General features: G+C 43.4%; 1 protein-coding gene across 3 annotated transcripts in view; it reads right to left on the minus strand.

Annotated features, from left to right (window-relative positions):
* The window catches only part of LIMA1 (LIM domain and actin binding 1), a 50,754-nt gene that overhangs the window by 20,645 nt on the left and 6,011 nt on the right, over window positions 1-24,098 (minus strand). For 2 of the 3 annotated variants that reach the window (XM_075902053.2, XM_089774724.1), the window contains exons 2-4: window positions 12,516-12,651; window positions 6,925-6,970; window positions 3,672-4,133 (exon numbers count right to left, since the gene is read on the minus strand). In XM_075902053.2, the coding sequence (XP_075758168.2) occupies window positions 3,672-4,133; window positions 6,925-6,970; window positions 12,516-12,634 (627 nt within the window). In that variant the 5' untranslated portion in view covers window positions 12,635-12,651. Of the gene's footprint in view, window positions 1-3,671; window positions 4,134-6,924; window positions 6,971-12,515; window positions 12,655-24,098 lie in introns of those variants that run through there. The other variant, XM_025188714.3, reaches the window with a different exon arrangement.

The raw sequence follows: 24,098 nt of genomic DNA on the forward strand, positions 1-24,098 counted from the left end.
TATGGCCATTCTTATGACCGAGTGTTCCATATTTGCTGCAATCAATCCTCAAATGGCTTCCTATACAAACTTTAGTACACAATAAGAAGAATCCAATAATGATAAAAGTCAACAGTTCCTGTGAATGCTCTGTGCTGTGCAGAAGTGAGCTCTTACTACATTTAAACTCGAGAGTTGCAGTGGGGGCAGTGATCGCCTCCCCCCATCAACTTACTGATTGGTTGATCGAAATTCCATCTACTACTCGATTAGCTGATGAACTGCAATTTAACACCCCCAGTGCAGAGTTTTGTTTGCTTGTACGAAGATCAGATATATTTTCACAGCTGAAGGTCAATCAATAAAAACCAACAAGAAGTGACCAGAATTTTCTTCTCAGAAAGAGTTAAGTCTCAGAGCCTTCTGGAAATTCATACAGACGGGAAAAGGTTTGGCAAGATACTCTGACCACACATTTCTTTTCCTGATTCCAACAAGTTTCTCATTTGCTGGTCACCAGAGTGATAGAAATTCCAGTTTTATACTAACAGAGCTGTATTGTAAAATCCTCAATTTCTCTCCCCCCTCCCCCAAACAAACAAAAACAACCACCACACCCCACCAAGCCTCTTCATCACACAGAAGAGAAACTTCACACAGAAAGGAAAATGTAGTTGGAAAATCCCTTGTTTTCCATTAGCAAGGGTAGAAATTGTTTCCATAATTTAGGAAATTGGTAATGATGCTTACTGTAAAAGTGTTTTACTGAGCCTTTTCTTCTGATGAAGGTACTGATACACACCCAAATGAAATCTACCCACTTCTAGGAACTTGAAGACTACTTAGTCCTTCCCTAGATTGTTTGCGTGTTCTTGTTGAGTCCCCCTATCCACCATCACACTGAGCCAACACTCCAAAATGCCTAAAACCTTACGGTCTGGGACTGAAGACTAGACAACATTTTCTCTTTTCATCTTTTTAGACAAGCAATCCTTTTTAACAACAGAGATGTGTAAATCTAGAAGCTTTCTTGAGTTCCCTAATTGGTGGTTTCCTCCTCCTCTCCCTATTCCCCACATCCCATCCTCCTTTCTGTCAGCAGACTGGAATTGATATCAGCAAGCTTTCTCCGAAATCTTCACTCAGATTATGTAGACTAAATACGTCAACAAACAAATAAAGAGCTAACTAAGTTTTTTTTGAGGCTTCAGTAAGGTAAAATTCCTTCTTAATTTTAACAGATTGCACAAAATACTCCCAAGAGTTGGGATTGATTCCATTATGCATGAAATCACAGTGTACCGTCTATCCTTCAACCAGACCTCCTCTCAGCCCCAAGGAGCATACAATCTACATATAGGTGCAGAAGAAAAATTAACCTTTTTTAAACTTGTTCTTTGAGACTTTGTAGCATCTCACTTTTCCCAGAACTGACATGAGGTAAGCAAAAAACCCGAACCAATAAAACCCCTACTCCAATCTCCGGAAAGCCCCAAGGTTTTTGCATAAAAGATGCTGCATGTGCAGCATTTCCATTTCATTTGTTCCTTTGACCAACAACTCAATCTTGCTGTGGGAAAATCACATCTAACTTATATTGTACCATAAGAATACAAATCACTTCCTAGCAAGATTAACAATGTCAAAAAGAAAACAAATGTTTCTGCCTCAAACATATCTTAACACAATCCGAAAGTTTCAGGTTATGGTCCCCCTTTCTTCTTCTGCTTGCACTTGTGTGCCTGGAAGTATCTTTGAAATTGTTTAAGACTTGAGACATTAAAGCCAGTAATAAAGGAAAGATGGTCTTTTGGTTCAGACCCTCTTCTCAAGCAGGCAACTACAAAGTAGTTTAAAGATAGTTTCTTCCTAAAGATACAATAAAAATTTGTCTTGCTTCCGAGATTCAGAATCTGAACCCAAATCTTAATAGAAAAGAAGAACTGGGGCTTGTGCAGCATTCCTGGCCAAAATTTAATCCAGACACATTTTTGTTCCTTTGAGTCTGGATAGTCTGTTTCTACAAACAGATGTAGGTGAGGATACAAGGAGGCAGAGAGGGAGAGTGTGTCAAGACCATCAATTTAAGGAGTGAACCGTTGTATTACAGAAATGAGCACATTGCATTTTGTAGTTACTCAGACTTCTTAATCTGTTCTCTACTTTAATGAAACAAAAATGTGTCTCTATGCTGCCTCTGTGGTTTCTGCATAGCTTGGTTTCTGTGACAGAATTTCAAATAAGGAGTTATCTATGAACAATTCCAGCTGTTAAAGAGATCAGTCATTTGGTCAGCTCAATCACACTTCCTCCCTGTCCTACTCAAATATAGTTACTCAAGTTTCCCTGGAAAATTGGCACTTTCCTGTGGATTTCTGGTGTGCTCAAGCCCGTGGGCACAAGTTCCCATAATTCCTGAGAAGAAATCAAAGTCACTTCTTGCTACTGCTCCTTGTTAATTGGCACCATAAGGATAGAGTCAGATTTTATAAAATGTGAATGAAGACTAAGAACTCAGATTTAAACTATTACGGTGACAAACAAGTCTGAATGCTCATATTCAGGTAAAAATTCATCTCAAGCCAAAGATTCTGAACCCCAAGATGCCATTCATTTTATATCTGAAATAAATAACTTCCCGGTCCAAGATCTTGCTTTGTTTTACTGAGTGAGCTAATAAAATCTTCCTGAGTAAAATAAAGCCCCAAATCTAAGAAACTGAGAGAAAACTGGAGATTCCACTAGTATCAAGGCCCCAGGACTCTATTGTAAGTCACTGGCATATGCAACTAATTTTCTAGTTAAGCAATTCTCCCTGGGGACACAATCTGCAGTCCACACGCAGTATCAAATTTCATGAACAGTTGTAGGAAAATACAAGCCCTGTGCTTTGCAAGTCAAAACTAGTAGAGGCAGGAGCTCATCAAGCTGTTTTCCCTGGGAGAAGATTTTCTTTGATAAGAAACATTAAGATATATAGGCAAGAACAGCAAAGAGATGGAGTTTCAGCTCAATATAATAGCCCTTAGACTTTCCCTGTAATTTTGGCAGACCTTCCTGCCCCACAGCAGCGGGTGTTATGCTCACTTTGTGAAGAGTGTAATATGAATTGTAGCAAGAAAAACTTGTTTAGAGATCTCACTGCCATAAAAGAAACGAAACAGCCATCAACTCCATCTTGCTTTAAAAAGAATAATTTACATAAATAATCCAATCTGTGTTTTTATTGAATCCAGAAAAAAAAAAGAGAAATAATCTATCCCTTCCAGATTACCATGCTAAAAAGAGAATTCCCTGCTTTTGCATAACTGCAAACCAAGTCAGTGAGTCAAGGTGAGAGATAGAATACCTTTCATTGGCCCAATTTCTGTTGGTCCAAAAAAACCAAGCTTTGAATACCCAGGGAAAGTTCAAAGCTTGTCTCTCACCAACGAAAGCTAGTCCAATAAAAATGGTATTACTTAACCCATCTTGTCTAAAACCCTAGAACCAACACAGCTACAAGACTGCATACATGGAAAGTCAGACATCCATAAAGATTTTAGCACCAAGCACCTCAAGATACATTTTTTCAGCTTCAGTAATGAATAAAAGTGCCATTCGTACAGTTAATAGCTCTGAACCATTCTCCTGCAAAACATTTTCAGATGCCTGGGAGGCAGTTAATTTTTAGCTTCTTATACAATCCTTACCTTTGTTTGAGTTGAATCACCCTTCTCAAACATCATCTTTAGTTTGTTTAGTGGAATGCTATATTTCTCTATCTTCCCTGGAGAGTCTGGGTTTTCACTGGCCTCAGGTTTGCCTACTTCTTGTCTGGATTCTCTTACACCATTTTCCATTTTGCCACTCTCCAGTTTATGGCTCTTGGTCTCCTTGCTGTCAACTCTTGGATACTGCAGTTGGCCAGAAGCTCCAGAAGGCGATCGGAGTGGAGATCTAGTATAGACCCTGGACATTTGGTCCGTTTCTGCTACAGAGGCAGGGTTGCTTTCTACTCCAACACTCAAATTGACGACCTTCTGCCTAACCTCAGTACAGTTGCTTTGTAGGTCTTCCTTCAGAGACTCTGTTCCCGATACTGGATTCTCCCACTTCTTCTTCAACACACTCAGAGTCCCCCTTCTAAAAAGAGGAGGAAGATTTTCTGTGTTCTAAAAAGAATAAGAAGTTAATGCCAGTCAAACTGTCAGATGCAGCATTAAGGCACTTCCTTTTTACACAAAAGGAAGTAAAAGCTCAGTGCTGATCTTAGCCTGCTGCTCTTTCAGACAGCTGTGAACAGTTACAACTGTGCCACATGGAGAAATCATCTAGGATAGGGGAGGGAAGAGAAGAGAAAAAATGAAGCGCTGCAGCAGGAAGTGATCAAACATGATGGCCTTATAAGGAAAAAAAAGGACTCAGGATCGAATGAGAGTTAAATGAGACACAAATGGCCTGAATCAGTGCACTAAGGAAATCTAACAATTAACATACAGGCTTTTAGAATGAGAGAATTATGTTAACAATGGGGAAAAAAGCAGCCACATGAAAGGCAGTGGAGGGGCGCTATGCAGAACGTTGCAATGTTTTCCATCTGCTCTAAGGCAAGCAGGGAGAACAATTAGCTCTCTCTTCCAAGAGCTAAAGATTATCTTTCAGAAGCCTCTATGGTTTTGGATTTATGCATTTCTACTTTCAGTTAGTAGCAGCATTTCAGGGCCAACAGGCCTCAGAACACAGTATTTTTACACCACCCAAAACAAATTAAACACATTACAATTCTTTTGCATCCATTTATAAAATCTGATCATATTCTCCGATTAAAGGACTTTCTAACAAACTTTTCGGCATCATGCCCCTTTTTGATTTCTGAAAAACCCTCACATGCCTCCCCTCCCCCCCAAAAAAATAGTAACTAAACTTGTTGAGCAAAAAAATTTAAAAAATTTGTTTTTAAAAAAGCAAAACTTGGTGGGGAGGGGGGAGGCTGGGCTGCCCCGCGCGTGCACACACACACACACACCCCGACCGGAATTTTGGCACCCCCCCTCAAGTTTGGGAACCCATGTTCTAACTACTTCGGCTTACCACACATACAGACAACAGAACCCCACATTTGGGAAATTCACATTCAATACCTGCCAGCATTGCATTTTTGCAGTCTGCTTCTTATGGATCCTACCATAAGTGAAACTATCTGCAAGTAGAACAGGTCTGCTAGGCTTTAAGGAATTAAACAGGATTAGCAGCTATACTGGGATTTAAGTCTCACCCCATTACTCTACTAGTCACATTCTGAACGCTTCTTTACAAACTAACTAGAATCCCTGTAAGCTCCAGGAAAAGATCAGTTTATTTGCTCATTTAAAATACCAAAGTTGTAGGGAAAAGATTACAATGGATTGAAAAGGTAAAAAAAGGTATGCTGTGTGAATGGTTTTCATAATAGAATTAGACACTGATGTTCCTGCAGTTAAGAGTTTCCTTGGATCCTAGGTGCACTGCAGCATACAGAGTTCTGGCATGCATCATGCCAGGAGTCATTTTGGGCTTTGGCTCTGCTTTGTCCTGCCCATACGAGTGATGCAATAGCTTCCAGTAGTGAGCTGGCTTTCTTCCCTATTAACTCAAAGATCACATCCTACAAAGTACTTCACAACTTTCTATAATTAAAAATAGGTTTAAACAAAACGTTTTAACCTCGAACTACTAACCTACATAATAACGAAAGCTTATGCCCTAATACATTTGATAGCCACCATACTCCTTAATACTCATTAAGTGCATCATCAAAAACCCACTGGAATTAACTTGCAAATTAAGCTTGAATAAAGATTTAAACTGGTTAAATCACTACAAAAGCAACTGATATTCACACCTCTCCATCAGCTGCTTGGAGCCACATCTACTCTGAATTGATTAGACTCATTAACACTGGTTCTACACTTAATAAGTAAATTTTTTTTTTTGGTGTGCTTGCGTGTGTACACACACACGTGCGCGCCTCTCTAGCTTCCATTCCAATTCATCTGATTAAGTGGGCAAACTTAGGCCCTAATAAATCTGAGAGTCTCAAGAGCCACAGGACTCCTAGTTTTTGCAAATAGAGAATACACATGGCTACCTCTCCGAAATGTCTCTCTGCTGAGGCATGTTAAGTCCAAAGGATTTTAAATCTACTTCAGAGAAGGGCTCCCTAAATGAATTCTGCAGTTAGAAAGGAAGATAAATTAGAACTATTGGAAGCTGATAGCTTCTCTTTAAGCTTCAAAGTTTAGATTAAAAAGCAAGCAAACAAGAAAAACCATACAGCTGCCTACAGCTCAGAACACGAGGTGGCCATTCATGTTTTGTCACTGGAACTGAGACTCCGAGCCAGCTGCATTGTGGCTTCTACTTAGAAGCGAACTGAGGATTCAGTATGTGACCTTGGGCAAGTCACTAGACTTCCTTGTGCTTCAGTCAACGCAGAATGGGGAGGTGAAGGTAGAGGGAAAAGACAGGCCAAATGCAGGCCCTTAGCTTTGTCTACACTGTTGCCTTTTGCTGGCAAATGAAGCACTGATTAGCATTTTTTCATGCTTCATTTGTATAATCTATTCAAGCCATTTTTGCACACGGAGGCATAAGAATCTTGTGCAAAAAGGGGTTTTGCGCAAAAAAGAGATGTCCACAGTGCTTGTTTTTGCACATACACCCTTGCGCAAAAATGGCTTGACTAGATTATGCAAATGAAGCACAACAAAATGCTAATCAGCGCTGCATTTGCATAGTCTCTGCCAACAAAAGATGGCAGACATAGCCTTAGTGACAAAAGGTAAACACTGTATGTAAGCCAAAACAAGGTATAAAAACACCTCACAGCAAGGATGGGTTGTTTAGCTACCCTGAAGAGCAACAGTCTCTGGAAATTAGCCCTTGATTAAATGCAGCTTCTAATTCTAGAAGGGTCATACTTACATTTCTTTTTTTCTCTGCAGTAGCTTCTTCAGCTGCCTTCTGATACCTTTTGGGAAAGTGGGAAAAAACCCAGAGATTTATATGGATTCCAAATCCCAAATCTCTTGGTGGGAGAACATTGACCTGGCATCAAAGATACTCCTTTCCAGACCTCTGGAACAAAAACTGAACCTTTTGAACACATAAAGGTATGGCTGGTTGAGTGTCATGGAAACAAAGGGTAAAAGACATGTACAAACAATGCAAAATAAGGATGTTAAGTATCAGGTAACTGGCTAATCCCATTGTCTATTCCATTAGTGGATAGGGCATCTTCACCTTTGAAGTTAGCAGCAGCCCTAATGCTGTTGCTACACTTGAAAGCGCTGAAGCCCGGGGGCAGGGGAAGGAGGAGCAGAGGGACTCCCCCCACTGATTCTGGGTTCTGTGCAGCGCTGCCACTTTGACACCGTGGCAGTGTTTCAAAGTGGCAGCGCCACACAGAGCCCAGGGTCAACTGGGGAGTCCCCAGCTGATCCCAAGCTCCATGCAGCGCTGTCACATTGAAATGCTGTGAGGAGCCTGACGGCCAGCTCCACGCAGCATTCGAAGCGGCAGCGCCACACGGAGCAGCTGACCACAGGCTCCATGCGGCACTGCTGCTTTGAAGTAGCCCCCCTTTTCTCCCATCCCCCTTGCTGCCTCTATCTGATAGAGGCAGCAAGGGGTAGGAGGAAGCGACTAGTCGACTATCCTGTCAGCTAGTCAACTAGTCCTTCACATCCCTAATGCAAAATGGTACAAGGATATTTTCTTTTGAGTAATAAAACTCTTAAGAGATTTAAAACCCATTATCTTGTAAAGCCATTAAAAACTCAGAACCATGCCACACTTCATTGCCCTGGACTGACATAACCATAGCTAAAAGATCATGCTCGGGTTGTTGCAAAAACTAAAGTTTATTTGGGCTCTCTAAAAAGACAAGCACGTTTTCCCAACACTATATTGTAGTAACATACATCTTTATTTATAGTCATTCAAGTTCTACTTTTCAGAAAGTACATTTGAGTACATTTATAGTCTGCCTTGGAGTTCCCCAGTGTACAGTTCAGGAACCTTACAACTCCAGCTGTCCTGTGGTAACATCCATGTCATTGTATCATTGGAATCAAACATTTATATCTCTTGACTGCTTGGGGTCTGAGGCTCAAAGATGCTTAAGTAACCTAAGAACAGATTGGTTGTATTATCTCTTCGGCTTTGCAAATCATCCTATTTATTCTCCAGCATCTGAGCAGGTTCTTGAGGGCTTTTTAAAGTTAAATCACAACTCTGTTGGCAGATTTACTTTTAAAGTCAAGTTGTCACTTACTGGCTGTAACTTGTTGACATTAGCAGATTTTGAAAAGACATTATAAAAATTCACAGCACTTGAAATAACTGTTGGTGCCACCCCCATGACTAAACCTTATCTGGTGGACTAATCCATTAGAAGAAATAATCTCTTACCTCTCCACATATAATTGTGCTCTGCCGCTAATGTTTGTATTAAGGTATTTGTTTACACTGAAAGCTGAATTTGTGCATCTTGCATGGGAGGTTTCTCCTTCTCTCTGCTTTGTTAGTCTAAGGCAGGGCTACTCAACATGCAGCCCGCGGTCCATTTGTTTGTGGCCCATGGTGCGGTTTGGGTTTACGTGGGGGCTCAATAAGCAGCCTGCGGGTGGGATCCTTTGAACACGGCCTCCATTAGGAACATGCCCCACAACGGCGAGCCATCTCCCAGGTGGGGAAGAGCACTGAAAGTTGCAAGCGGATGGGCTGGCTGAACAGACGGGTACAGGGTGTCGGCGTTTCTAGCCCCTAGGGAGGTGTTGTCGGGTGTGCCAGGGGCACTATGTGAGAGAAGCTATTTACATATATATTTCCATGTATGTGCAATGACACTTAAGTTGCGGCCCTCGGCACGTGCTGTGAGTATCACTGTGGCCCCCGGGGCTTCCAAAGTTGAGTAGCCCTGGTCTAAGGGCTGATCCACACTACCACAGCAGATCAACCTAGCTCAAGTCCACATACTTAGATCTACTTGTGTGGTGTGTTGACTGGAGATGCGCTCTCCCTCAGCACTTCTCACTGAGTACCACAGTCAATGGGGGTATGTCTACACTACCCTCCTAGTTCGAACTAGGGGGATAATGTAGGCATACCGCACTTGCTAATGAAGCCCGGGATTTGAATTTCCCGGGCTTCATTAGCATAAGCGGGGAGCCGCCATTTTTAAATCCCCGCTGCTTCAAACCCCGTGTAGCGCGGCTACACGGGGCTCGAACTAGGTAGTTCGGACTAGGGTGCCTATTCCGAACTACCGGTACACCTCGTTTCACGAGGAGTAACGGTAGTTCGGAATAGGACCCTAGTCCGAACTACCTAGTTCGAGCCCCGTGTAGCCGCGCTACACGGGGTTCGAAGCAGCGGGGATTTAAAAATGGCGGCTCCCCGCTTATGCTAATGAAGCCCGGGAAATTCAAATCCCGGGCTTCATTAGCAAGTGCGGTATGCATACATTACCCCGCTAGTTCGAACTAGCGGGGTAGTGTAGACATACCCTGGGAGAGTCATCTGCGTTCGATTTATCACATCTGTGCTTTGTTCTTGCCTCACCTTTATTCCATCCCTTTTTCCTAGCAATGCTGCTGCTCCACCTCCTCTGGCCCTCCCATTACATTCCATGCTTGAAACCCCCTCCTCCAGAGTAACATGAGATTACCAGGTGGCCTGGCACGGGGCAGCAGCAGGGTTTGCCCCTACACAGGAGCTGGAGTGACCCAACAGTCCGATCCACCATCCATCTACCAGCCCGCAGAGCTCCATTTCACTGTGGTGACAGCAAGCGGAGTTGCCTTGGGGTTAGAGCTGCCGCAGGTTTAGTGCTTTGGGAGGCCCTATGGGTCCCATCCATAAGACGGTCAAAGCAGCTGTTGCATGGACCCCCAAATTGCAAGGCTGGGGCGGCCACTCCAAACTGTCCTATGGATGGGACAGCTCCATCTATACCAGATGTGATAAACTGACACCCCCCCCCCCCGCTAGATCAATAGCTACCCTGTTGAGCCATCCCACAGCAAAGACATGCCCTCAGAACAGGAAATCTGGGTTGCTCACATATTCCCAATCCATTCAAGTAGCTTCCATTCTGCAGGACAGAAGAAAACCACACAAGTGCTAGCCTGTGCTGATGTAGTTATGCTGGCCCAAGTCTTTGGGAATCAGGGTGTTCTGTGCTACCAAGCTTATCTTCTCAACATAGCTCCTCCATGCCAGGCACAGAACTGAAGGGAGCAACAAACAGCGGGAGTCCCCTGCTGCTCTGCCTCCTACTAGATAGGAAACAAAGATATACAGGAGAAAACACACTGACTGTGGGTGAGTGTGTGGGGCAGCCCTTTGAGTGAGCTGGCTTTGCCCTATTTCTAATAGCTGCCTGCCACATGACTGATTTTATGTCAGTGATCACATGATCATTGGCAGGTCACCCAATTCTCAGATAAAAAGCCAAAGAGCTTGGTTGAGGTAGAGAGATTTGCAGGGAACAGGCAGGCTGGTATCTGAAGGCTAATTTTACTTGGCTGATGAAATGACGTTAAGAGTGCCAAGAGTCCAGTTTTTGACCAAAACATACAGTCAAAAGGGAGCCTGGCAGCTCCTTTCAACACCACTAACAGGCCCTTATAAAACACATTGGCAGGCCTGGCAAGTTCCCTACCTGGCTCTGTGCCACTCACAGAAGTAGCAACAAATCCCTCAGGCTCCTAGGTGGAGGGACTTCATGTGCTGCCCTTATCCTATGTGCCAGTTTCGCAGCTCCTATAGGCTGGGAATTGCAGCCAATAAGAATTCATAGAATCACAGGGATAGAAGAGACTTCAGAAGGTCATTGAGTCCAATCCCCAGCTAAAAGCAGGACCATCCCAACTAAATCCTGGCAGCCAAGACTTTGGCTTTGTCAAACCAAGACTTAAAAACCTCTAAGAAAGGAGATTCCACCACTTCCCTAGGTAACCCATTCCAGGCCAAGAGCGATGTGCATTGAAAAAAATAATGGAAGACTGAAGGAGAGGATGGGAAGACATGGCTGTTGCAGGCAAGGACTAAGGTATTATGCCAATATTGGAAAGGAGTCTACACAATGCATGATTTAAATCTGTACCAACAGCCCCTCCATTTCACTAACAGTAATAGTCACAAACTTATAAACAAATGGAGAAGAGTCAGGCTGTTTGCATGGTGCTTTGGGATTGAAAAAATGTTTTTAAAAGCAGTAGATTTAGCCACAAGAGAAGTAGCTGTGGGTGTAAACACTGCTGAACCCAGGAGGAACTCCAGTGTCCTTTTCTAAATAGCTCTGCTATTGCTTTCATGGGCATAGGGAGGCCATGCTTGGTTAAAGTGGAGTGGTGGATTATTCCTGTAATCCTTTAAAATGGTATTTAAAGGTTAGTAAATTGACCAGGCTCAGTTTTAACAGACTGAGTCACTGACTACAATTACAACAAGCTGCTTCTTTTTTGTGCTCAGCACTTCTAAAGAACAAACCAGTCCATAGCAGGAATGGACTAGTGATCAGATATTTCAGCGGTTCCCAACCGTTTCCAGATGGGGCCCCATTTTGACAATTCAGGAAGACTTGGTGACCCAGGGCAATTCAAAAAGTGTGTGAATGGCTCCTTAAGAGCCACCTGAGGAGACACTTGGCGACCCTTTTGAAATGTAATGGCGATCCATATTTGGGTCCCGACCCATAGGTTGGGAAACCCTGAGGTAATTAAAACAACTTCCAGGGAGCAGCCTCTCCTGTGACACTTCCATACATCCCACTACCAATTGCACAAATTGATTCTGGGCTATATGAAAACAGACTGGGATTTACAAAGCAGCCTCAGGGAGTTAGGTGCCCAATTGACACTGAAGGTCCCACCTGTGGTCTGCACATTTTCAGATATGGCAGCAAAGCCTCCTCTCTGGGAACCAGGGAGGCTTTGCTGCGGTTACCCTATTACATGACTTTTAACATTCCTACTTCTATTTGGAGGAAGTGGGTCTGGCCCATGAAAGCTCATCACCTATTAAACCATCTCATTAGTCTTTACAGTGCTAGATGGTTTTCCCTTCTGGAATTGTACTGCAGCTGTGAGAGGAGATCCTGACCTTCACCATGCCTTGCAAGAAGCGTAGGCTTAGGGTGAACTTTACATCTGATACAAAGGACGCAAACATCTGTTTCTGATGAAAGAGTAAATCCATGGGTGGCAATTACTGAACCCCAGCTATGGATGCCTAATAGCGTATTATGAAACCACCTTCTCCTCCAACAGGAGTGGGTGCACTAGGGCTCACAACAGCAGCCAGAAAGGGGTATTAGAATTCTATGGCTAAGGCATCATGATTTGCCAACTGCCTGAAGCACATTGTTAGTTTTCTATTACCTAAAAGATGGGCGTTAACTGAACTCTGAAGAGGTAAGCAGTACAGATGGGGGACCACCACCCTCAGTTCTCAAGAGGTCATGGCTATGTTGCATATGTGGTTTTGAACTCAATCCTCAATACACTTACTTAGAGAATCTCTCCAAGAGAGCCGAGGACTTATTCTTGTTGACCAGAGAAAGTTCTTTGGCAGTGATTCTCAGAGATTGTGACGTCCATTGTCTTCTGTTAAATGGAGATGGCTCCATCTTGAGAGTAGAAATATCTGTTAAAGAAATTAAACAATATGAAACAGTGATCCAAAGGGAGCTTTCCATTAATTGGGTTTAGACTGAGTGGCTACAAATTATCAATCTTTATTTAGACATTACTTGGCAGTAGTGATGGAGACATGCTTGTAAGTCATTGCAGGCTCCTTGGATCAATTAGATAAAAAAGCTTAACAGACCGAGACTACTAAGTTCCTTTAAGATCCATTTCATAGAATCGTAGGGCTGGAAGAGACCTCAGCAGGTCATAGGGTCCAGCCCCCTGCCCAAAGCAGGACCAACCCTGACTAAATCATACCTAGCCAGGGCTTTGTCAAGCCTGGACTTAATCTCTAGGGAGGAGATTCCATCACCTCCCTAAGTAACCCATTCTAGTGCTTCGCCACCCTCCCTAGTGAAAGATTTTCCTAATATCCAGCCTACACCTCCCCCACTGTAACTTGAGACCATTGCGCCTTGTTCTGCCATCCATCACCACTGAGAACAGCCTCTCTCCATCCTCTCTGAAACCTCTCTTCAGGCTGCTATCAAATCCCCCCTCATTCTTCTCTTCTAAATAAGCCCAAATCCCTGAGCCTCTCCTCATAGGTCATGTGCTCCAGCCTCCTAATAATTTTGGTTGTCCTGGTAAGAATACTGACTATTACAACTGAATGTAAGATGACAAAAAGGATGCTAACATGAGATCTATGGCATAAATAAGCTCAGGATGCCCTATCTGCCCTTCTTCATGCTGGCATCTAAAACAATCCTTCTGGCATTTATGTAAGAAGATAGTTATGAAACCTAAAGATGTAAACCCTGTGCAAAACACAGCTCATTTATTGTCATGATCTTCAGATTTTAAGGCAGCAGACACTTCCTCTGAGAGTTGGAGAATGTCTTCTGCTTATGGCAGGTCTACAAATTTTTTATTACAACAGCTTTCAATGGCTTTAAAGTGTCTGTACTGCTGTGAACTGGGATAAGGTTCTGAACAGTTCTTTAGCATGGAAACTGTGAGACAATGAAACCAGAATTTACACATACCCAATTACTTTTAAAAGCATCTTAGAGAGGTCATGAAAACTCTACAAATCATTTGTCTCCTAATGGATATGCTGCTTGTTCCTCCTTTCTGCCATATTAGGTAGCAGTATATCCGCTGACCGCGCTAGCAGGGTGGATTGATTTTAAATCTTGGTGATTTAAATAATTGATTTTAAATTATGGCCATTTAAATCATGGATTTAAAATTACCCCCCCCCCCAAAAAAAACGGGTTTAAATCAAGTTTCCCCACTGATTCTTCACATATTTCTTAAACAATTATGCAAATCTGATCATTAAAACATGTTAAATTTCAGCTCAATACAACATTTAAGAGAGTATACTCTGTAATTCTTTTAGATAATTTGTTTTTTATTAATTTAGGAAATAATAGATAATACTAATCTGTGTCAAGCTGCTGCTATAGCAGCAATACATAAGGAAGGTTAAGAACTAAATCATACCCAATACCACCTAACCTACCCAGGCACTCATAATAGATTTAAAATGTAGCCACTCTTCTACAAAGGAATTTCAGGAACCAACTACAGAGAGAGACTGGAGAACTGGCTTTCATATGCCAATCTGACATTCTCTTTCACTGCTTGAACAAAAAGACATGAACTGAATGAGGTGTTATATTCAACCCCCAAATGACATCAAAAGCAAAGTATGAGACACGTACGGCCCACTCAATTAGCCTCACTAGCACTGGCACTACTATTCAGAGGTTCCCCCGCACCCTTTTTGTGTTAGAAAGAGTGGAGAGAAAAAAGGGGGAGCCTCCAAATTTATCTCTAGTCACCTAAGGAAGTGGGTTTTACCCACTATCACTCAGAATACTACATATATTTGTTAGCCTCTAAGGTGCTATAGGACTACTCTTTTTTAAAACACTTATTTCATTAAGCTAAATCTTAAATGTTACATAAGTGTTTCACATTTGCAATTCTTAAGTTGTTGGCTGATGGCCATCCTTGAACTCTTTTTTTAAATTTTCAAATGTCATTAGCTTTAACAGACAAGGTCTCGAAATACTACATGTACAGTTTCCTTAAAACTTTTACAGTGAGCTCTCTTCCTCCCCACTCCCACTTTCATTTTGATACAGATCTGATCCCAGATTACCAAAAAAGCTAAGATTGACTGTACTTAATGTGCACTACATTTTGGAGTATGCCCCTTCGAAACAAGTATAGGATGAGGTTCCTTTGCGAAAGCAGAGTTATGCTGAGGTAAAATAAGGAATATTCTGACGCCATAAAAATGGCACTCACTGGTAACTGGCAACTCTATATTTCTGCTACTGCAGCTTTCTGTACTATGTACTTGGGTGATAGTTAACTAGGATTTGAATCTAATTAGACAAACTGTAAGTTAAACTTTTTTTCCCTAGCAACAGCCAACATCGCAAACAATTTGGGAATTTACTTGTTAAATCATACTTCCGCTAAGAGGAGGGCAGAGGGTCTTGAAATGATGCATTGCAAAGTTGAGCCACACTGCTCGTGACATATCCACAAATTCATCACATCACTCTCTCCCAATAAGCAGTTTTCCTTATGGGCTGTGTCTACACTGCACCCCTTTTCCGGAAAAGGGATGCAGATGAGACAAGTCGGAATTGCAAATGAAGCGGGGGATTTAAATATCCCCCCGCTTCATTTGTATAAACATGGCTGCCGTTTTTTTCCGGCTCGGGGCTTTGTCGGGGAAAAGCGCCAGTCTAGACGGGATCTTTCGGAAAATAAAGCCTTTTCCGAAAGATCCCTTATTCCTCTTAAAATCAGGAATAAGGGATCTTTCGGAAAAGGCTTTATTTTCCGAAAGATCCCGTCTAGACTGGTGCTTTTCTCCGGCAAAGCCCCGAGCCGGAAAAAAGCGGCAGCCGTGTTTATACAAATGAAGGAGGGGATATTTAAATCCCCCGCTTCATTTGCAATTCCGACTTGTCTCATCTGCATCCCTTTTCCGGAAAAGGGGTGCAGTGTAGACACAGCCATGCTGTTTAGTTCTTGCAGCTAGATCCTGAACTGCTTACACTTGACACATTTTCCTTTTTCACACAGGGAACTAATTTCTTAAAATATTCCCAGATAGCGTCTCCTACACCCAGAAGCCATGACAGTTTTCCAATGGCAGAAGTGTAGAGGAATACAAAAAGCTGTGTGTGCCGAATATTGTTTTCCCTTTTTCTTTCCATTCCACTCCACTGCTCCTTTCTGTACTGCCTCTGTCCTTTCCTTTATAGACTCTCTGTCTTTAGACAATGCCTTTGCTAACTCAGCCAGACATGGCCCAGGTGCACCACCACAACACAGAACAAAGCCAATCCGGCATGTCTGTCTTTGCACATGTTAGTCTGTATTTAAGACAATAAGTGTAGCATGTTTGTGATAAGGTTTAATTGTAACATTTTTAAATGAGAAATTTAGTATTTTACTGATTACTTTAAAAATCCAAACAAAAAAAACCCACTATTTTTAATTCATTGATTTTTATCCACCTTGCATACTAAAGTCACTGCAAGGTGACAGTCTTTTTAGAGCAATAGCTCTTCTCACATACCTGGACCTTACTTTCCATGCCTTATGGGAGCATAATAAATTGATAGCAGGCTTCTTAGCATTATGGTCAAGAAATGTTACATAGTCTTGTATTTTTCATCAGTTCATTTACTAGACACTGAGGACCCCTTGGAATATAGCGCCACAGATCCACTCTTGGAGCAAAAATCACACTTTAAATGGAAGCACTAGGAAAATTTGACCATGTCACCACAACTAAAGGCAGACACTAGCACACTTCTGTAGAGACTATTTTCTAACCCACCCCCCCCAAAAAAAAGCCCCACACAAACACCACCACACACAGAATAGGAAAGGGGGGTGGGAAGAGAAGCTGCAGGATGATCACCTACTTTGTGATACGATGTACTCATGATTACTTCCTGGTTTGGAAGCAGACATTTTGCAAGCACAGCAAATCCAAGCTGCACTGCCATTGGACAGATTTCAGATCAATCCATGCAGGCTACCCTCCTGTTGCAGTTTGAGCACAGCTCTTACAAATCTGTAGGTGGCCAAGTCAATACATTCTAACTGTGCCAATTTCAGGTACTGGAGATGGTAACCACCTGGATATGTCTCCACCAAAGGCTGTTCTGAAGACCCCCTCCATTTAAATTTCACTGGTACAGTGTTCCAAAGGGACTGTTGTACAGTCCAAACCAGCACATGCTGACAACTCGGTGCCAAAACTTGTTTGCATAAGAATTTATGCTTACTTATTAACCACAAACATTCAAAACAAAAAAGCATACTAAGAGGTCCTGAAATGGTTGACGTGAAAAAATAATCAAGGGGGAGGAGAATATTGAAGGAATAACTGTGAAGATTAAACCTAATGTTCATCCTGAAGCCAAAAGTTCCTTTGTTGAAGCATGCCCCATGCTGTCTTACAATACAAGTAAGGATGTTCCGAATTTGCATGTTTCAATAGCTAAGCGATGACGTCTGTTCCAGGTGTGGTTACTTCCAGTAAGATGAAAAAAAACCTGAACATTTCCAATTCCTTAGAGCAGAAAAGTTGCCCAATAAGGAAGAGACTAAGAGCCTCTTCCCATGACCAGCAGCATTTTTTCTAAGTCACTGCGTTGAAGGGTACTGAAATGTGGCCATTACCATTACCAGAAAATTTGACAAAGTGGAGGGAATTCAAAGAACAGTAACAAAAATTATTGGGGGGTGGAGGGAGATTTGAAGAGCTAAATACATAAAGCTCAACCAAGAGGATTAACAGGAGAGGCAATAGCCTAGATTTGAACACTGAAGTGTGTAAATAAAATGGGAAAAAGTCATTCAGTGGTGCAGCATTATCAACTTAATATTAACTAACAGTAAGTAAAATCAAGCTTAAGGAACAGCCTGTTCCTGCACCCTTCCCCCTGGCCAGACACCATACACCCACCCTGCTCCTGCACCCTCCCTATAGACTACACACTGCACCTTCCCTTGTTCTTGCCCTCTAACACCTTACTCTCAGCCTGCTCCTGCACCCCCATGTCCTGCCCAGATCATACACCTTCACGCCCTCCTACCCAGATCCTGTACCTTTTCCCCTATCCCACTCGCTGGCAATCCTTTCCCACACACTGAACCCCTCACTTTTGTCCCCATCCCAGAGCCTAGCTGGGGGGGGGGGGTCCACAAAATCCACTAACCCCAGGAGATTAAATCTGGCCTATGGGAAGCCCTGAACCTCAGTCCTCCTTGTCCTTCATCCTGTGGGACTGGACCACCAGAGAAGTGAGGTGTCTCAGTTAGGGGCCACATTAGCGAAGGTTGTGGGATTTTGCAGAGGGATTTTTTTTGTTTGTTTCTAGTGTGTGTGGTCCTCATCTGATTTTTCTGTGGATTAGTGGCCCCAGATCCAAAGATTCCCCACTCCTGCCATAAATAAAGAAAACATTGAAACCTTTTGTTTAGGTAAATTAATATTTTACTTTATTTAAAATGAAGTTTGATAAACTAACATGCGAAAGTTAAAATGCTTCATCTGTTTAACAATTTAAATTAATATTTTCTTTCTTACTGGTTAAATTAAATTGTTCTCCCTAGCTTCAGCACTAACAAAATGGCTGGGCCATAATTACGAAATTAACGGTGAGTTACCATTAGCAACTGGTGGTCTGTAGAAAGGTTTGCATTGAGCCAGGTGGCCCTTAGGCCAAAATGTTTGAGAACTGCTGCTCTAGGACAGTGTCTCAATCTTTTTTAATAAGTACCCCTTTTTCAAACAAATAAAATAAGTACTCCCAGCCCCTCCACTCTCACCCAATGCCCCTCCGATCCCCCAGAGCCAGGCACCAGACATATGGTAACTCTACCTTTGAAGTGCCTGCTTCTGCCACCCAGCCCTGCCTTGGCAGCTTGTCTGCAGGGAGCAAGTGGCCCTCCAGCGCCAGGCTCACTGCATGGGGCTGTACACTCCCACCTCAGCCCAGCACCCCTGTTGCGTGGTGCCCGGAAGCAACTGCCCCCCCACACACTGCGCCACTGATGCGGGGAGGGGACGTCCTGTGGAGCAAAGCTTATTGTGCCATTTCACCACCTTTTAGCTCCTCTCCGCAGCGCTATGGGGAAGGGTTGTACTGGGCAGCTGGCGGGGGTGGGAGTAATGCGCATCTCCAGGTTCAGCCGCCCTCTCTGCTGGAGCACCCTAAGGAGGCTGCCGGAGGGAAAACGAACTAGAAGAGGCGGCTGTGGAAGTGATTTTTTTTCTCCCCGCCCAAACCTGCCCCGGCTCTCATCAGAGCTGCCACCGCCATGCACTTTTCCCAGCAGTGCTGGGGCTCATGTGCAGAGCAGCTGTTAACATTCGGGCATGTGCCTCCGACCATTCAATTTGTCAGGCACGTCCGCCGCCCCCTCCCCAATCTCCTTTGCAAGGCAAAATCCTGGACATTTTTTGCCAAATTTCACGTGTTGATGTGTCCCCCTAGACTTCTCACATAAGGGTACGCGTACTACCAGTTGAGAAGCACTGCTCTAGTAGAACAGGGTCCAGGTTCAAAGCCTGCATTACTGCCCTTCCCATCCCAACCTCTGCATCAGACAGTCCTAGCTCCTTAGCTAATCACATAAGCTTTGGACTCAAGGGCTGTGGCACCACAGGCAATCAGTCCCAGAATTCCAGGCAACACCATAGGGATCAATGCACAGCACCCTATTGATTTTGGGGAAGGAGAAAAAAATAAGGTCAGAAAACTGGTAAAACTTGATTTCCACTTCTGTGAACCCTCAGTTACCTGCATCTTCAGAAGCCTTTTATATCTGCACTTGAAAGGGAATCCTCTGAACTGTCATTCATGCTAAAATTCAACACTCTGCGCGGGGGTCTCAACAAAGACTCTAATTATCTTACCCATTACAAAGATAGCTTCCCCAATTATCACCTCTAATACCATTAGCTCACAGACATTTACCTTCGCCCCCTCCCCCCGACACCCCCTTCTGTTCTGAAATGTGATTTGTCCTTTTCATATGTGTTCATTTTTTTTAAATTGTATCCTTTGGTATATATGGTTGTGACTATTTTCTTCCATTATTTGATCTGAGGAAGTGGGTCTGGCCCATGAAAGCTCATCATCTAATAAACCATCTTGTTAGTCTTTAAAGTGCTACATAGTCCTGTATTTTGTTTAAAGCAGTGGTCACTCATCTGTAGATAGAGTTCTACTGGTAGATCTTGGAGCCTCTGAGGGTGATCTTCACTGGTTTGGCCAAGAGGCGATCAAATTCTGGTACTTCAGCTGCTCCTCCCCTCACTGCTGTCCCTCCTCCCCACCTCCACGTGCCGGGTAGGGAACGAAGAGGAGGGGTGCTGATGTCAGGGTGCCCCCACTCCCACTCTGTAGTCTGTCTCCACAGAATGGAGGGGGGCACAATAAGGCTTGGGATGGAAGGCGTTTGCTGGCTGCTTTTGAAAGTGGTGCAGGGCTAGCGCAGGGGTGAGCCTGCCTTAGCCCCACTGCATCACCTGTGGTAAGCATTGTCCAGCTGGAGCCTGCATCCTGAACCCCTGTCCCAGTCATAAACCCCTCCTGTACCCCAAGCCTCTGCCCTGGCCCTGAACTCCCCTCCCCCCAACCCAAACTCCCTTACAGAGCCTGTACCCAGAACCCCTTTCTGCACCCCAACTCCCTGCCCCAGGCTCAGCTCAGAGCAACTCCAAATCCCCTAACGTTCCAAATCTCTTAACCCAAGACCAGAGTCTACACGCCAGCCCTCTGCCCCGCCTGATGAAAGGGAGGAAGAAGGGGGACGGAGGGAGGATGGAGTGAGCAGGGGCAGGGCCTTAGAGAAGGGGCACAAAGGAGGGAGGGCAATGATATTTCGATGTGAGGTAGATCCTGGATTGCAGTTAAATTTAAAAAAGGATCTTGTGCTTAAAAAGGTTGGAGATCACTGCTTTAGAGTGAAAAGTGGGTTCTAGAACAAATTCTCATCTATCACGAACGAACACCTCTATTCTGCAGGTCTGAGCAGACAAGACTGGCTGGAACAAGTTCTAGTCAATAGCCAGGCTTTGTTAGTCTCTGGGGTGGTCCCAAAAGAGTTTCTCCAAACACTAAGATGATTTTACAAACTACAGCATATTAAACCAAGAGAGTGAAAGTCAGGATTCAAGTGAACAATCTTCCCCATAATTATAGGATGGAATTTTGTAGAAACTTTTTAATTTATGGATTTAATAAATGGATGTATAATGCTTACAGCAGGATGACACATGAAACTTGACTTTGTTTAAAGACTTATTCCACGTGCGAATACAGTCCAGGCCTGTACACGGGGAGGGTGCAAAAGCCTGCCTCCCCGGCTCCCTCCCATGATCCCCGAAGTAAGCATGCTCCATCCGAAAGCCCGCCTCCCCGCCATGATCCCTCAAGTAAGCATGCTCCATCCGGCCAGGGGAAGACAGGAGCAGCACGCTGCCTGAGCCTCCTTCCCCCATGCTCTGGCCTGCCAGGGGAAAGCTGGGGCTTATTTCCCCACTTACTAGGGGGAGGAGAGGGATTATGGCGAGTGCATTCACACCCTCATGGTCCACATTTACAAAAAAAGCACACACACCCCTCCAGAAATTCCTGCGTACAACAGGTCTGCAGTCAGTCAGGGATTGATATTAATTCTAAATCAGCCAGCCAGTTAAGTTTTGATCAGGGACAATGTCTAGTTAGTACTTCACCTTGAATATTCATTGCCTTAGAACTAGGGATGTTAAGGACTAGTCAAGTAATCGACTGTCCGATAAATATTTGCTTATCGGATAGTAAGTCGATCCCCCCCCTCCCTTGCTGCTTCTATCAGATAGAGGCAACAAAGGGGGCGAGGGGGTACTTCAAAGTGCCAGTGCTGCACAACTGAGCCTGGGATCAGCTGTGCAGCACTGCCGCAGGAAGAGCCTGGGGTCAGCTGGGGACTTCCCAGCTGATCCTGGGCTCCAGCGCAGCATCTCCAGCACGGCAGACCCCAGCTGTGACCCAAGCTCCGCTTGGCATTTCAAATTGGCAGCACTGCATGGAACCCAGGGGGTCAATGGGGAACTCAGTCTCCTCCTGACTCCCGACTCCAATCTGCACTGCCACTTTGAAATGCCCAAGAGCCTCTGCTGGGGACTCTTGTACATTTCAAAGCTGGCAGGCCACGTGCAGGCTGTAGTTAGCAGGACTTCCCACTGGCGCCAGGCTGCACACAGAAGTGCCTATCGACTAGTCGATGGAAATTCCATCCACTATTCAAATAGTCAATTAACTGTTACTCAACATCCTTACTTAGAACTCATACTATTTTTTCACAGTGTGGCAGTGTCAGGGTTACACTGAAAACCCAGTGATCACTGCTCATTCGCCATATAAGGCCTGTCAAAGGAGCAGCCCTTTCGGGTGAGGGATGGATGGGAGAAATTGGTAGAGTGTGATACAATGTGCTTCCCAGTCCAGGACTGATAGTGTTGCCAGTTGGTCATTGACACACACAAAATACTTCAGGTTGCGACTGTGCTACTAAGCCAAACCTCAGAGACCGTCTATGCCCAGCTACAATTTTTAAGGGCCAAGTTTAAAATCCCTGAAAAGGGTTATAAGAAAACTCTAAATTAAATTCTGAGTGGATTTCATATTACTGATGTCAGTCTCTTGACACTTGCCAAACTATGTACTCTGAATCATCTTTGCATAGGTAGGGCAGACAACACTTGTGTTCACAGGATGAACAGTTAATTACTCAAACTACTTGCTTATAAAATCTTGTCCCATGACACAGTGGAAGTCAGTGAAATTAGCCTGGAAGGGCACTTTTTAGCACAGAAAGGGAGTACGTAGTGAAGCCCATTTGATAGCAAGACAATTAGCAGCAAGATTCTTTCATACACAAATCATTTTGCACTAAATTCCTACAGACATCAAGGCCTTGCAACTTCAAATCTGCTGTGGTCAAAGGGGAACCTCTCAGTGCAAGTTCAAGGGTGCATGAGTTCTAGATATGTCTCACCACATAAACAAGGCCTTGTCTAGACCCAGAGATCTGTCTCAATTATATAGCCATCACTAATGTAGCTGCTTTTGTGCAAACCCCAGAATCAGTAGACCAGGCCACTATTTGCACTGGAATAATGCCTGTTTATACACGGGTATAGCCAAAGAAAATTACATTTACAAGAGTCTCTCATCACCAGTTAGTCTGCTTCCTCCCTCCCAAGGAAACAACTAAACAAGGGGCAGTCAAAGGGCATAGCTGAGATTTGGGTGTAAATTTAACCCATGCACTAAAATATACCCTTCTTAGCCATACAGAAGAACTCGTTAAAAGAGGATCAATATCTCCAAGCTTTGTACCTTGCACATTTACATGTAACATACCTGTGTTTTACAGATTAAGCCTGCAGTTTAATATTAGCTGAAAACTGATATGCTCTAAACAGGAAGCATCTAATAAAGCTGCATTTCACTTTCAGTGAACTCTATTATGATATCTTGCATTTTCACTCTGGTTTATATGTACAATTCAGTGGAATATTGACAGCAGAGGAATTTGTTTAAAAATGCATCTTAATTGTTTAAAAATCAACTGACTTTTCTTGTGTAATTTTTAATTTGTTTAAGGTCAGACCATTTACAGGGAAATCCTGTTACCAAAATGGAGGAGGCCAGACAACTGTGGTAACAGAAAGAATAGCAAGGGAAGTTGAAAGTATACAGGCATGTTTAAATAGCACACCTTGTTTTAAACACATTCATACTTATCTTTGATAGTCATAATTTTGACTTCCGGCAGGTAATGCATGTCTTTCATTAGAAGAGACCACGCCTTTAGCTGTGGTCACATCAGTATTAAAACAATCATGACTCATTCCAACAAACATTTCTTCCATAATGGGAGCAATCCCAGTAAAGTTCTTCTCAAAACTGAAGCAAAACAGCTTGCTTGATCTTGAATGGCTACAGAGTGCATGCATGCACATACACAAAATGAAAGTTGTCAAGAAGATGTTAACAGATCTGTGTTTTTCCCATATTCCTATTTTGTTTAAAGTCATGTTTCTAAAGCATCCGTGCTACTTCCTTAGTCACCTCCAGATAATACATTCAAGACCACTTCCTATAAGTAATATTCATATATTACTATGATTATTAGTTGACTGTTTATACAAACATGTCCTATGCTGCATAATAAAGACATTCTCTGCCCCAGAGATTCACAATCTAAAGGACACACACAGGGCATCCAGAGAAATGTGGCTAATAGAGAGGTTATATTTCCCAGCAACAATGTGTGTACTCCAAATTTATTTGCCACCATAGTCCCGCCGTAGAGTCATGTGCCCAGCTGCATCGTTATGGAATCATTTCAAGC

This window comes from Pelodiscus sinensis, chromosome 31, assembly GCF_052426305.1.
Source record: "Pelodiscus sinensis isolate ZL-2025 chromosome 31, ASM5242630v1, whole genome shotgun sequence".
Lineage (NCBI taxonomy): Eukaryota > Metazoa > Chordata > Testudines > Trionychidae > Pelodiscus > Pelodiscus sinensis.